The 16243-nt window shown below is 36.6% G+C and overlaps 1 protein-coding gene across 1 annotated transcript in view; it reads left to right on the top strand.

Moving 5' to 3' along the window:
* LOC125231825 (collagen alpha-1(XI) chain-like) overlaps positions 1–16243 on the top strand; it is a 79838-nt gene that overhangs the window by 58308 nt on the left and 5287 nt on the right. Inside the window, exons 4-11 of the mRNA XM_048137405.1 lie at positions 1292–1323; positions 2191–2328; positions 2596–2778; positions 4271–4405; positions 5729–5846; positions 6717–6800; positions 11358–11410; positions 14753–14959. Of these exons, the coding sequence (XP_047993362.1) occupies positions 1292–1323; positions 2191–2328; positions 2596–2778; positions 4271–4405; positions 5729–5846; positions 6717–6800; positions 11358–11410; positions 14753–14959 (950 nt within the window). The remainder of the gene's footprint in view (positions 1–1291; positions 1324–2190; positions 2329–2595; positions 2779–4270; positions 4406–5728; positions 5847–6716; positions 6801–11357; positions 11411–14752; positions 14960–16243) is intronic.

Below are 16243 nucleotides of genomic sequence, written 5' to 3'. Positions count from 1 at the left end.
GATATGTTAAACGTTTCTTGTTGATTTTTGAAAGCTGTTGCTTTGCTGTAAAAACATTTGATGGTCTTCAATTTAATGTTTATTGGTTGGTGCATGAAATAATAATTACGCGTTCAGTTAAATCTACACACTTCAGACAAAGGCGTGTGCAGTATTTAACTCAACGCGACTGTCCCATCAAAAATTTGCCCCGCACTATTCCCTTGATCAAACGTTCATATCAGCTGGGTTGCCATTCTGATTGGCTAAGGATATTTTGTTGGACCAAATCCAGCCACATTATCTATGTGGACCTATGTGGATAGGAACTGTCAAGAGAGATGACGGCACGTGGAGGATAAAAAGGAATGCCGAAATAGAGGAGTTGGTGGGCGAAGTGAATATCATCGGCGTAACAGAATCCCACAGACTTTGCTGGTTCGGTCACCTACTAAGAATGGAAGAGGATCGGGCTGCTAAGAGGGCGTATCTGGGAAGACCAACTGGTGGCCGCCCGGCGGGTAGGCCCAGATACCGCTGGGAAGACAGTGTGATGGCGGATCTGTGTCAGCTACAAGCCGATGATTGGCAGGTAGCTGCGCAGGATCGGGCTAGGTGACGTGCTCTCGTTTGGAGGCCAAAATTCTCTTTGGATCGCAGAGTCATATTAGATAGATAGATAGATAGATAGAATACTCTATTGGCATGACGCAGCAATAGATACTGAAAAAAAGATACAGTGGAGATAACACAAATGATTATAAATAGAGGCAGACAACAGGCGGTCTTATCGCTAAAGAGCGATCTCTACCAGACAACCTAGTATTAGTTAGTTATTTAGTTATCTATGTGAATAAAGTATCCGTCACGCTTTGGCAAGTATGTCAGTGTGAGAGTGACAGATGACTTATCCACGTGGGTAATTGATAAAATTGGAAGCATGATACGCCGGCTGCTCGAGAGTCGCAGTTGTGAATTATGTCATTGAGAAAAAATATGACAGAATGAAGAGGGAAGAAACTCATTTTTCACGCGAGGCCCACTATAATTTTTTACCGCCACTACATACATACATTTTTAGTACGCTATGGCATACATATTTTTCGAGATTTTACTGACTTAGCAATACGCGAACTTAGCGAACTTCTATCATAACATCTTCATGTTCTTTTCATTAAGAAATTCTTCCGAATGTCTGAATTTATTAAAAATTAGTTGCTTTCATTGATTTATATCATATAATTTTTATGATTCTGCCTTTCGAAAGAGTAATAAAAGGCTTCGCCGAATACTGAATTTATTAATTTTACAGATTTCACGGAAACCGGGGAAAAGGGAACGCTTGTAAGTAACAGAGTATAATACCTATTTAATTACTTCCACACTTTTCCCAGTACAATTCAATTTCATGTTTAAATAATGAGGACTGAAACATTTCTTCCGTCTGTGTCAAACGTAGTCATATTAAACTAGAAAACTCGTTTTTGAATCTATTACTAACAATTTCAGCAATATAACTGCATTTATTTGCTTTTCACTAATTAGTACAAATTCACTGTAATATATATTAATCTGTCTGTCTACCCATATTAAATGAATATCCTTTGCATGACCTTTTATTGTAATACTAGTTTGACTAGATTCCTAGAAATGTTGATTTTAACTGAATTTATTACCGAGCTGATTTGTTAAACAATAATTACAACTATTATTTAAAGAATAGGTAGTTTAAAATATCAAATATTTGGGGTATTATAAACGCATATACCTTCTCCGTGCCGTCGTAGGTAAAAATACTCGTTGAAGTATTTTTTTTTACTAGCGAGACGTTACCTGTCATTTATAGGTTAAACTACCTACTTTATAAATTCTATAATATCCGAATCAGCACCCAGTAAACATAATTAAGTAGCTTTAACATCGTATGGTGTAATAATTAAGGCGCCAACTGACAGATCACCGAATGCCAGTTCTTTGCCGCTATCTCTTTTTACTTCTAACGAAAACCTGTCTGCTGATCGTCACTTGATTCCTTTATAGTTTCCATCGCGCTTTGGTTACGACTACTAGATACCTACGAGGACTCTATGTCACAATGTGGTTCTTTAGTAGCGTGAATAGAGGCTCGTACTTATATCTACTTGGAATTCTTAGAAGATAAGAATCGCAAACATTTTATCCATTATTCTCTACAATTCATATATTCAACAGGTCCCCTTATCCGGCCAATGCAAGTGCACTGTGAACGACTTGTCTCGGCTCCTATCAACAATTCCGGGCCTAAAAGGGACCCCTGGGCCACAGGGGCCAACAGGCGCGGATGGCACCACCGGAGCGCCGGGTAAAACGGTAAGAATATACATAATATAAACTGAAACAAGATTTCATATACTCGTACTCGTATGGAAGAAAACGTGGCGGAAAACTCTAGCAGAGCAGGCCGGATTCAAACCGTCACTTTTCGCAATTCGGGAAGCCCCTGAGTCACTCCATCAAAATGTTTCGTTAATGGGCGACTAGGCGTCTTTGAATTTGGTGTTGTCACCATGTTAGTCGAGCAACCAATGTTGCTAAAATTATATACATATATCAATATTTGCTTGCCTTTTTCAACAGGGTCAAATGGGTGACCCAGGACCACCAGGCCCAATAGGGCCAAAAGGTGACAGAGGAGAACGGGGAGACATCGGTCCCTCCGGGCCAGAAGGTCAGCCCGGGCCAAAAGGGGAGCCTGGAGTAGATGGGGCCTCTGGACCTCAAGGTCCTCCTGGGCCTCCTGGGCCATCAACAGCTCTAATGGTAAATATATAAAATATATGAATGACTAATTGGTACCGGTCCTGTACGCCCTATTTTATTTCACATAATAGCTACCACAACGCAACTAGTTCAGATTTAAATAAATAATTCGCTCCATATAAATTTCTGTGAAATATATTATGTAGCTATTGGTAGCATGATTACATATATAACCATAATTTTTATCGACTAATAATAGGTATAGGTACACAGTAACTCTGTACAGATGTATTGCGAAAAGATTTGCTTTCGTATTGTTACGGAAATGTACGAACGTGTCATGCTATTTCAGTTAGTCTCAGTACAAGATGTACTGACATTGACTGCACTAGCATGACAAATACGAACGTTTCCGGAAAAATACGAAGGAAACCTTTTTCACACTACATCTGTACAGTCAACCAATTGGAACCCTAGGCCACTCTAGAACCATGTCAAAATGACAAGCATTAAGAGATTTCTTACAATCTGATTTATAACGTCACTATGACATAGTTCTATAGTGGCCTAGGGTTCCAATTGGTTGACTGTACCTGCACTATACTTACCGCAATAGTCTGCGTTTCGGATTGTTTGCTTACCTAAAACTCATTGTAGTCATTGTAATTGTCGTCACAGGTTATGACTTTAACGCACACATATTACTTTTTTTATATCCTTAGTGATTTCTTTTTTAAAGAAATGTATAATTACCTATTTAAAAAAATGGGGAGAAGGTACACTTTGTCATAATCCTATTTGGCAGACAGGCCAATTAAAAATAAATACGAACCTACAGTAATGTCATTAATTCATCTGAAGGATATCATATAAATATCACGCATTTCGTGATATTTAAATAACTAATATTTAATATTGAATAAAAGTGCTTAGTTAAGTAAGGTTCATTTAATTTAGATTAGTTTAATTTAATTTTAAGTAAGTACCTACCTCTGGGTTCTGTAACACAAGATATCCTAGCTCAAAACTCAGAACCAAAAGCGTGAGACTCAAAAATTGGCCCGCTGGACGTGTTTGGGCTCATTCTTCTCAGAATCACGAGCTGATTCAATCATGATGATAAAAAAATGTGTCCTCATTTTTTTTTCCTTTACGTCACGATTTTAGTATGAACTTACTACGAGCGTGACGTATTGGAAACCTCGATTTTTGTATGGAAAATTTGGGACACATTTTTTTATCGTCGGGATCGAATCAGCTCGTGATTTTGAGAAGAATGAGCCCAAACACGTCCAGATCTGGTAAAATTCGATTTTCGAGATTTATTTTGGAAAACGCCCATGAAATGGAACTGCCAATTTTTTTGCTATTTCAGCATTGGTCTCATAATAAGAGTTGTTCATTATGACCTCAAAAGTCACTTTGCAAAGTTTGAATGGTCCTTTTTATTTCTCCCTGTATGAGTATATCGTTCTGTCGTAACTGTAAGCTTGAACTGGCCTAAGAGTGTGGTCTTTATTAAATCATAATATTTTCTATTCTGATTTCCCAGGAATCATCCGGATTAACCGGTCTACAAGCCGAGAGGGGACCTATGGGGCCCCCGGGCCCTCAAGGTGACAGAGGTTATCCGGGCAACAAGGGGGAGAGGGGATTACACGGGTCCAAGGGGGACAAAGGAGAACGGGTATGTACTTGTACGATGCTGATGATTTAATAACATAACATTAGATATGTACTTGAACGCCTTTAGGCTTCACTTAAGTAAACTGTGAATTATAATAGTTCGTGTCAAATGTAACTTTTAATTAAACGACGCGTTACGACTATTAGGCCCAGGCTGTCAACTGTCAAATTCCATACAAAATGGTGGGTTAACCCTCAGGTTAAATCTCCATTTTCATTGGTGCAAGTGGCCCTTACGAGCCAAGGCACGTGTCTTCGTGAATGTACTTATTTATCGTGTGTCAATACATTTTATATCCTTTACGTGACTAGGCGTGACGACTAAAAAAATTAAACTATTTAGTCCGTCAATTAGATTATCAAAAAAAATTGACACATAGTTTTTCTTTTCGTAATCGAAAAATGCCGACAGTACAGTGCGTTGAAGTTTCGCGTGACGTGTAGGTACAATTTTTACTTAAAAGTAACGTCACAAGCCCCCACTACGAAACTTTGATGCTCTGTATCTTTGTATTTTTCATTAATTACGTAGGTAGATAAAATAAAAAAGATGTGTTCAGTGTTTTTGGACGATCTAACAGAATGCCATATTTTTAATGTAGTTGTCATCCCTAATCCTTAGTGCGCTTGCCCCACTGTCTATGTCTAGTCAATATACGAAACGTTTGCGGAAATATCTTTTGTGACGAAATGTAACAGTTAGAGTTTATCAATTAAATACAAAAATAAAAGTTCTCAAAATTAACCGGTCGGTCGATCGGTCAAATTAATATTGATTAAATATTAGTAGCCCGGCTCGCTTGCACTAACACTTTATATTATATAAGTATTTTTGAGCATAATACTTATACCATTTTAAAATGAATAAATTGCTGTTTACGATGCAATTTTACATAACGCGGTTATTTAAATACTTTTCGAGGCATAATATAAAATGATTTAACTATAATATACTTGTATGAATCGAAACACGTACATTTTTTTACATTTTCTCTTTTAATTAAATTTTTAAATATTGTGATATAAAATAACAAATCAAGCTGGCGTTTACAGTCAAGTGCATTTTACTCGCAATAAATTCAACAATCTAACACATATGGACTTTACTTTTATAAGTCGATTTTGTAAAACAAGATTAAATTTACGGCCCTTCATAAAACACTTTGTCGCAAGAGGCGAAATCAAAATAAAATCTCTTACGACCCACGCTAATTTAGTAGGTACGCGCAGAATAAATTCGGGGCTAACGCAATAAGTGCCGGCTTGACCCTCGTAACAGGACGTTATGTTACTTCAACCCGTGAGATTATAACTGTGTTACTAGGGTTATGTGGGGCTGAGGGGTCCACATGGAGCGAAAGGCGAACGCGGGCTTCCCGGCCGCGACGGCAGTCCCGGGCTACCTGGCCCTCACGGCCGACCAGCGGAAAAGGGCGAGAAAGGTAACAAACTAACTCAACCATCAAATTTTATGTAACACTATGACCCTTATTTATGCGCTCGGAACTCGTTTGCAAGATTTTAGGGCTATATTGCAACGATTTGGAAAATCTTTATTTTTTACGCCGGACCTTTTCAAGTGTCAAACGTGCAGGTTGCTCGCATTTTATCGCCTTCGTAACTTTCGCTCTTTACTCTACAGAGACGTTTTATTTTACGCTATTTTCTGTAAATGACTTTTGTTATTCCGTTAGTAACAAGTTCATTCCTGGGTACGTAGCCGAATGGCACAAACGCTCACGAAACGAAACGCTCGTGGGTATCTATCTCTATCGCTCGTGCATATTGGCGCGACAGAGCCAGACTACCTTTCTCGGCGTTTCGTTTTCGTTTCGCGTCGCAGAAATGCCATTCGGCTAGGGCACCTGTTTGGCATAGTTCACAGGTCATATTTTTATTGTTGTCGAAAACAGTTCTTCGTGCTTTGTTTATATGTCCTTTATACTTGGAACAACATCATGCCATATTACTTTTATATCTTATCGGTTTCTTTGCACTATCTCCGGCATTTTAATTTTCCACGGCCCATGGGATCCTAGGGTCCACTGACATACTTGCCAGAACGTGACGGATGCTTTATCCATGTAGATAAGTGATAAAATTGCAAGCATCATAGGCCTGCTGATCGCTGAAGCCTAAGGGTAAATTAGGCCTTATTCGGATTAGTCCAGTTTCCTCACGATGTTTTCATTCACCGAAAAGCGAGTGGGAAATAATATTAATAAATGTCACTTCAAAGCATACCTTTTTACAAGCACTTTAAGGAGACATAAGCCTTTTTATATGTAATTTAAATATTTTACTGTCAACAGGTGCACAAGGAACTCCTGGACCGCCCGGCCCTCCTGGAACTGGTGTTATCGACAATTCAATAGTAGCTGGTACTGCAAGCACTAGTAAGTTGCAAATAACTTTATTTTCACCACAGCAACGTAATGATTTATATCTCATCTAATTACGTCTTCTTGGAGACTACAATTCAATATAATACAATACAAATATTCTTTATTGTTCACCAATATAATAAGATTACATCACATAACTTTAATTAACTATGGTAGACAACAGGCGGTCTTATCGCTAAAGAGCGATCTCTTCCAGACAACCTTTCGGTAGTGTAGACAAGACACAAAAAACAACTGATTTGAGTAGGTGATGCAGTGAGTGATAGAAAACGTCGAATAATCTTAATACTAATAAACATACATAAATAGGAATTAAAATAAACCACAACACAGCTACGAACGTACTTAGATCAAAAACAATGCGGCCAATAGCGATAAAGGAAAATGAAACAGGACCATCAATAAATATTGTACATATTATGGAATAGATAAATTATAGTGTTCCTTTACTTGACTTTTAAAAATGTGAAGAGACTTAGCATGCCTTATGTCAATAGGTAATGAGTTCCACAACCGAACTGCCTGGAAAGTAAAGGAATCGTTGAAGAATTTAGAAGAAGATGACGGGACTTTAAGAAGATAATTTCGGGAAGATCTGATAGATTGAACAAAACTAAAGCGGTCTTTGAGATAGCGAGGAGTTGAAGGGTTAAACAGCATATTATAAAGGAGAGAAAGTATATGAAGGTTACGTATGCGACGAATGGGGAGCCACTTCAGCTGTCGCTACCTATACTAGTATATGTAATAACATTTTTCTTTGCATATTTTGTTTGAACTCTGGCAAGAAATGAGAAACTCCCGCTTAAAGGCGTAACACAACTTGCGCATATCCTAGATTCTATCCGAGACAAGTTTATTAATAAAGTCTGTCTATCTTTCAAGACTAAGGAGTCCTTATACTCATAAACATTAGCGTTACTACGTCACGAATTCTTAGAATAACGTTATCTTGATTTTATTACAAGATAAAACAGAATCATACGCGTGAAAAATAATACTTGAAAAATATGGGTATCTAGTACAAAATAGGTTGTGATGTGTCCTTAAACATATCCCACTGAGAACATAATTATGTAAGTGTTATTGGAATGTAAATCTGGCAACAACGTTTAAAATTGTAGTTGGACTTATGTACAGTTGCTATGTTTTATATTATTTATTTTTCTTTACGTTCTCGCATAGCATAAGCAGTACATAAAAGAGACAGAAAATAAAATTGATAATTTCTAAAGAACAAAATATGTATGTATGTATGTACAAACTCTTTATTGTACAAAACACAAAACACAAATATGACACAGGATAGACAGTACAAAGGCGAACTTATCCCGCGAAATATCATGCTGATAAGTGATTATTTACTTACCTGTCTCTGGTTGTATCTTATCTGAAGTTATTGGTTGCATACCGCGTCGTGTATACACTTTGCAACAGTTTATTTAGTGGCAAACGTGGCAGGGCTGAGAGCTCTCGTAGGCGACGCTTCACGCTTAGGTAGTGATAGATTTAAGAATAAGGGCTAGTTGCAACAACCACATTTGACAGATACATATCGGCACGCAGCAAACGTCTTTCCCATACAATAAAATTTATCGGACGCTTTAACGGTGACAGATGATTTGATGCAACCGGCCCTAAATATTATGTGTATATGGATTTTGTACACAAATGAAAGAATCTGCAAGCTATAGGTACTTTTCACATGGCTTATAATTTTGTTAACAACCTTAAGAAATCCATACTAATCCATATCCATACTAATATTATAAATGCGAAAGTAACTCTGTCTGTCTGTCTGTTACGCTTTCCCGCTTAAACCACGCAGCCGATTTTGATGAAATTTGGTACAGACAATCTTTAGACCCTGAGACAGAACATAGGCTACTTTTTATTTCGAAAAAAAGGGATGAAGGGGTTGAAAAAGAGGTTGAAAGTTTGTATGGGATTTCTTCATACTTCATACTAATATTATAAATGCGAAAGTAACTCTGTCTGTCTGTCTGTTACGCTTTCCCGCTTAAACCACGCAGCCGATTTTGATGAAATTTGGTACAGACAATCTTTAGACCCTGAGACAGAACATAGGCTACTTTTTATTTCGAAAAAAAGGGATGAAGGGGTTGAAAAAGAGGTTGAAAGTTTGTATGGGATTTCTTAATTTTAAAAGATAAAACCATGAAACTTTATATTTTAGCACTTGATAAGAAATCATTAAACATATATTTAAAGTCACATACAGGTCGAACGCGATTAATTAACATTATTTTTACCTTTAAAATAAACATGGTGGGAAATAAACATTAACTAAAAGCGGGTAGATTATATTTATTTGTCTACCCCGAACATTTATATAAATTAATATCGGGTAGTTTTATGTTGTTTACATCTCCGGTGACATTTTGCTGGGACGTCAGTCTTCCGCGACCACGGCCAGTGCAACCTGGCCGAAACGTTGGGAAAAAGGGAAAAATAATGTTAATTAATCGCGTTCGACCTGTATGTGACTTTAAATATGTGTACAAAGCGCGAGAACTTAAAGTGTTATATCATTAAACATCTTGATAAGGGATAAGGATAGGCATAGGGATAGGGATAGCGATAGGGATAGCGATAGGGATAGCGATAGCGATAGGGATAGCGATAGGGATAGCGATAGGGATAGCGATAGCGATAGCGATGGCGATAGCGATAGCGATAGCGATAACGATAGCGATAGGGATACGGATACGGATACGGATACGGATACGGATACGGATAAGGATACGGATACGGATAATATGGGTATCGTTAGAGGGATACGGATAATCGGTCGGCGGTCTCTTACAATCAATGTGCTCTAAGACGATCGTTGTTTGCTTGCTTGAAGATTACGTTTGCGATAAGTATAAGCAAAATGTAAAAAATTGTAAGGGATAATAGAAAAAAGTACTTTTTACCCACCGATCATAGTGTCGAAATACGGGCTATGTGGGATGTTTATAAAGGTTTCCCCAGCGTATATAGAATTACCTACGCTGTGGTCGATGTGTAATATTTCTACAATCATTGCAAGCAAAAGTATTATGTGCAATCGAAATAATCGCAGATAAATATACCTACCTACAGAGAATACTTTTATTACGCGGGTGAAGCCGCGGGTAAAAGCTAGTAAATATATAAAAAGAGGCTTTTCCGTTAAAGAAACCTTTTCACAAAATCTCCTTTTATTCCCAAAAATTCTAAAATAATGAGGTTGGTTACCAATTAAATATATACCTAAATGAATCCATTTCATGTAACTAATAACTTCGATGTATTTTATGCGTTTCCCATATCACGACCATTTGTTTTCTAAGCCTCTTGTATTTCTCTGTTTTATCTTTTTGAGGCAGGAAAGTAATGTGTACAATAATATTTCCACATATTAAGAAAATACGATATAAAATTGAGTGAGAGTGGAGAAATCAGACTTCATTTGAAGACTCGTCATTATTGCGTCTACGTTTGAAGTATAGCTATGATTAAAATACATGTGATGGGCTTACCACGAACCACGTTCGACATGCCGATTTCTCTCACTAAACTTAAGAAAATATAAGTTATTAAAAAATGACTCCATACATCAGTTTTCTCTCGTCAAGTAGCGAGATTTCACTACCACTACTCAACATTAGGTGTCAAGTGTCGCTTCTGACAAAAAAAACATTAGACTTTTTGCTTTCGTGGCGACATCTGTTGACAAGTACCAGTACTGATAATCCAAGCTATTAGACACTAGATTTCTCCACGAAACATCTCTTTACTTAACGTATACATTTGTCTACGCGATATACCAATGATTATCAGTGTAAGAATTTTGAATGATTCACGGTTATTTTCATTAGACTTATTTTGATATACGGGATACAGATGGTAAGAGAATGTCAAGGTACGAGTGCCGAGGTATCAACATAAAATGCATAAGATATGATAACTTGGTTGTCTGGAAGAGATCGCTCTTTAGCGATAAGACCGCCTCTTGTTTTACCTCTTAAGTTGTTGTTTATACTTGCTATTTTGTTTCGTGTATTGAGGTGTGCAATAAAGAGTATTTGTATTGTATTGTATAACTTGCACTTACTGTCACGGATAAAATATATAATGTGAATACAGATGATCTTATGATTAATTACAACTAGGTTATGTGGGAAATTGGCATGCGTATGCAAAATAACGTTCTACTTTTGGACAAAATCCAGATGCATCAATTGCATTAAGATGTTGTTTTGGGTCAGTTTTCATATACATAGTTGCAAAAATGTACATCTTTGTACACAGATCGTGATTGCCTTTTTGTTTTTTATCGATTTCCCGATATTCCAACGCAGTTACATGCATCATTATCACGGAAAACTAAAGAAGGCGTGTAGATATTAAAGTTTTCTATATCCCGGTCAATATAAATCTAATAATGAATAATGATATTAGTGTAAGTTAGAGTTAGAATAGGTCTGAGCCTGAATTGAACATGGTTCGTAGTAGGCCCTCTGACTACGGAATATAAATTGTAATACGTAATGTTCGCAGGCCTCGGAGAAGGAGCACTCGTGAAGGCGGTAAAGGGGGAGAGAGGTGAAAAGGTAATTACTTCCTTGTAGATGTAAATATTAGCGTTTTACTCCAGTCGTTCCAGCTTTATAGTCTGGTATAAAACGAACTAAACCAAAGCTAATGTTAAGCGGGCTCTTAGTGAGGATATAAAATCTCACGTTTTAAGCGTCGTGATAAGTTGTAAGGTTTCGCCGTAGTGCAGATAATGGGAACTAAAACCGGCCAAGAGCGTGTCGGGCCACGCTCAGTGTAGGGTTCCGTAGTTTTCCGTATTTTTCTCAAAAACTACTGAACCTATCAAGTTCAAAACAATTTTCCTAAAAAGTAATTTATAAAGATAAAGTACTATTGTAATTTTTTTTTATATCTTTTTAAACATATGGTTCAAAAGTTAGAGGGGGGACACATTTTTATTTTCCTGTAGGAGCGATTATTTCCGAAAATATTAATATTATCAAAAAACGATTTTAGTAAACCCTTATTAATTTTTAAATAACTATCCAACAGTATCCAACAATATATAATATCACACGTTGGGGTTGGAATGAAAAAAAAAAAAATCAGTCCCCACTTTACATGTGGGGGGGGGGGGTACCCTAACAAAACATTTTTTTCCACTTTTTATTTTACCAATTTATCGGCGTGTTTGATATACATATTGGTACCGAATTTCAGCTTTCTAGTGCTAACGGTCACTGAGAGTATCCGCGGACGGACAGACAGACATGGCGAAACTATAATAGTTCCTAGTTGACTACGGAACCCTAAAAGACGAATATAATACAGATATACCTCCGTAAAATAAACAAATGTAGCAGCAGTAAACAACGAACAGGCACTCTGATAGCTGAAGAACGATTTTTTTTAATTTTTTTTTAATTGCGGGGTTTTATATAAATTAAACTGGTAAGGTTAGGTTTACCTTAAACATGAAAATGATAATTTAATAAAATACTCATACATCAAGTATTTCTATGTATAAATAAAGTAAGTCGAAAGAACAATATTAAACCGACAACAAAATGCCTTTGATGAAAAGGTATTTTATTAATCAGACAAAGACATTCATCAAAAACATATTGACAATAAAATATATTAAATTGCCTCCAAAATGAATGACTGAAATAGAATTTAATGTGCGTTTATTATCTCACTTTTACACTAATTTTCATGAAGAACAATTCTTTTCATTACATTACAATAAAGCTCTTTTATTAAACGGCCTTCCAAGTTAAAAACGATTCAAGCTCGTTTTTATATCCCACGGATAATACCATTTTAAGCCTATTGATATAATAAAAGCATACAATACCGGCAAACTATATTATATGCACCATTAAATTTCCATTGTTAACAAACAATTGTGTTACGCACAACAAACATTAAAAGTGAAATGACCGATAGTTTTGAAAATTAAAGTGATATCGATTACATCTATTTTTTGGTAGGTCAGCTGTATCACATAACACGTGTAACACAAAATGTGTCGATTCACGGGTAAATGTACCCAAATTACGTGACCATATTTGTGCTGTTTTTTGCCCCCTCCCTCCCCCTGCGTGACCAAGCGTAGTATATGCCAAGATTCCTCCCCCTCCCCTGTAGTTTTCACGTAGTATTTATAAATGGAGTTTTAGATCAATTTTTGCAGAAAGTTGTTAATAGATATATTCGTGTGCCTATATCAAATTTAATAAATATTTGTTTAATGACGTGTGTTTATCATCTTTTTTCCGGCCTTTAAACAATGATTTTTATCCCATCACCTTCATCATCATCACCAGCCTATATAAACGTTCCTCTGCTGACCACGGCTGGGCCAATATTCCACAGGTTACGTGACAAGTTAGACCCCCTCCCCGCGTAGTATTTTGACGACCCCCCTAAACGTGTCACGTAGTTTGGGTACGTTCCCTTACCTTGTGACGATTGACGTCACAGATATATTATATGATGGAAGGAGATCGGACATGCCAGCGATTTGTTAAAATACGCTTATCCCTAGTTCTTGAACCCACACAAACCGCACACACTTGTATATGGACGCTCCTATCCTATTGTGCATCATTTCTATGATAGGAACAGTCTCGTGTCATCACGCACGCACACAATGACAACTGTATGCTTAAATTAGTGTCCGCTCTCTCTAGTATTATTATTATGCTGAGAGATTGACCGATAGGGGTAAAATACACAGAAGGGACGCAACTCGTAAGACGCAGAACGAACGCCCGCGACGCACTTTACGACTTGCGTCCCTTCTGTGTATTTTACTCCTTAACTTACTGTGTTATTTTTTAACGCGTCAATACTAACGCGGTGCTATCTGACATAAACGGTGATCCTGAATATCTTCATGTACCTTTTTCGTAGTTCGTCACAAAGTAGCCACGAGTTTCATAGGTAGAAAATCGTATTTAGAGTAAAGAAAGTAATGTTATTTAAATATTTCTTGGTAAATTATAGCTTATAAAGTTGACCTACCTGTGAGGTAACGTAATGACAACGTCCGACTTCATAAATTATAAATTACTAGCATTTGCCCGCGGCTTCGCTTGCGTTAGAAAGAGACAAAAAGTAGCCTATGTCACACTCTATCCCTTCAACTATCTCCACTTAAAAAATCTGGTCAATTCATCGCTCCGTTTTGCCGTGAAAAACGGACAAACAAACAGAGACACACTTTCCCATTTATAATACATATTAGAATGTATGAGAATTACATAATATACAACAAATACCTTGCCTATTGAATTCCCAGTACATATGGAATGCGTTCGTTAAAAACAAATAAGATTGTTGTAATTTTCTAGGAAAAGTTATTTTGAGCAAACTATGTTACCGACTTATCACGAAACCAAATTAATGTTTTCGACTAAGTAGGACCAAATAGAAACTCTATAAATAACTATAAATTATACGTTTAGGTTTATGCTTTTGGTAAACTTATGTTTTGAAATAAAACTTTATTTAAATTCTACTTGAATCTAGCAAAGGTGCGTATTCACTATAAACATTTTTGTACGGTTTAGAAACATTGTTTCTCAATAACTGTATGTTTAAAAAACATGTTTCGAAACAAAAATGTGTATGGTTATAGACTTAAAATAGTGCATTACGATACAAGTGCGAAAAATTACGAAAACATTAGGAATTTCCTTTACGCACGTGTATCGTATGCCGTTTTTCAGTACAGATGGCCCTCCGAAGTTTTGACCTGACATATAATGAACCAATTCTCGCACTAGTGCGTAAAACAAACACCATCTGTACTGAAAAGTATTACTAAATTATAGTTTTTATCCTACAAATTGTGAATTGCCACATACAAGATATTTAAACCATTTTTCAATGACTTCAATCTTAACCAGGGCGAGAAAGGCACCAGAGGCATGGAAGGCCCACAAGGTTTTCCCGGAAACGACGGGAAACCAGGAGAGCGGGGGGACATAGGCCCATCAGGTCTACCTGGGACACAAGGGTCCCCTGGCCTTACGGGCCCGAAGGGGGAGAGGGGCGAAGCTGGACCACCGGGCCCGGTGGCGCTTTCGAAGGAAGAAGCTTCTGTATGGACAAAGGTAATTTTATACTTTTTATTATCCGGCAAAGCTTAGTGTGAAACTGCAAGATTTAATTTAAATAATCTATTCTTATTCTTATCCACTTATGGAATTGAATATTTGTAAAATGGTAATAAATGCTTAAGGTTCATTTAAACGCACGGTGTAAATTTGTCTTTATATTACTCCTTCGAGTTTGACATTTTATAATATAATAAAAAAAAACATAATTATTTAAAACAAGTAACTTATGAAAAATTGCATCGAGTAAACTTGATTCGAATAAAATTAACATTCATGAAAATGAGGAAACAGTAAATCTCGTCTTGGGGCCCAAATGTAACTGGTCCATTTTTTCCATGTTTTACAATGTTTGCTTTATTGTATAGAGTATACTACCGGTTAGGTATATATGGTAGGCGTGTTCAGTGGATAGATGTAGAACTCAACATCATGAACAGAAAAATGGATTAGTTATAATTGCCTCCTAGTCGAGATTTGACCCGCTGTACCTTATCCAGTTTAAGAGTAGGTATTCAGTTTACAAAAGTGACCTTTTTCTATTACTGTAGATTGTCGCAGTTTCACTTCTGAGAAAAATCTAGAGGTAGCTTTTGTGAAGCAAAATAAATTTACAACAAAATTTGTTCAAGAGCGTTCTCTTGGAAAATTTGATAAGATCAAATTCTGTGTTTAAAGAGCCAAAGAGAAAAATTCTAGGAAGAATTTTCAACGAGACATTTTTAACATTCAATATTTGCTTGCTAGACTAAAAAGGTAAATATTTCAAAAGATCAGGTTCTGCGAAATTATAGAAGACTAGCGTTTGCCCGCTGCTCCGCTCGCGTTAAATTCGAAAATCTTTGAATGCTCCATACAAACGTGCCCCCTCCCATTTTAGGGAGTTGGAGGGTTGAAAAGAGATAAAAAGTAGCCTATGTCACTCTCCATCCCTTCAACAAACTCCACTTAAAAATCATGTCAATTTGTCGCTTCGATTTGCCGTGAAAGACGGGCAAACAAACAGACACACACACTTTCCCATTTATAATAGTATTGATACACGTTAATGCTTTTTATAACAAAATGTAAGACCAAATTAAACTTTTTAATTACATCAAAACTAAATACTAACTGACTCTCGTAAAAAAGACGAATGTTATACCTGTACATAAATTAGATGCAATTTTTTTTAAATTTAATTTTAATTGCCGCCTGTCTATTTATAGTATCGTATTTAGATACAGTTCTTTCACGTGAACCCAATTTGTGTCTGTTTTTTAACTTTAGATAAAAATATAG

The sequence above is a fragment of the Leguminivora glycinivorella genome, chromosome 12 (genome assembly GCF_023078275.1).
Source record: "Leguminivora glycinivorella isolate SPB_JAAS2020 chromosome 12, LegGlyc_1.1, whole genome shotgun sequence".
Lineage (NCBI taxonomy): Eukaryota > Metazoa > Arthropoda > Insecta > Lepidoptera > Tortricidae > Leguminivora > Leguminivora glycinivorella.
Note: the sequence above shows the minus strand (reverse complement) of the source record. Positions and strands in the feature narration are given on the sequence as shown.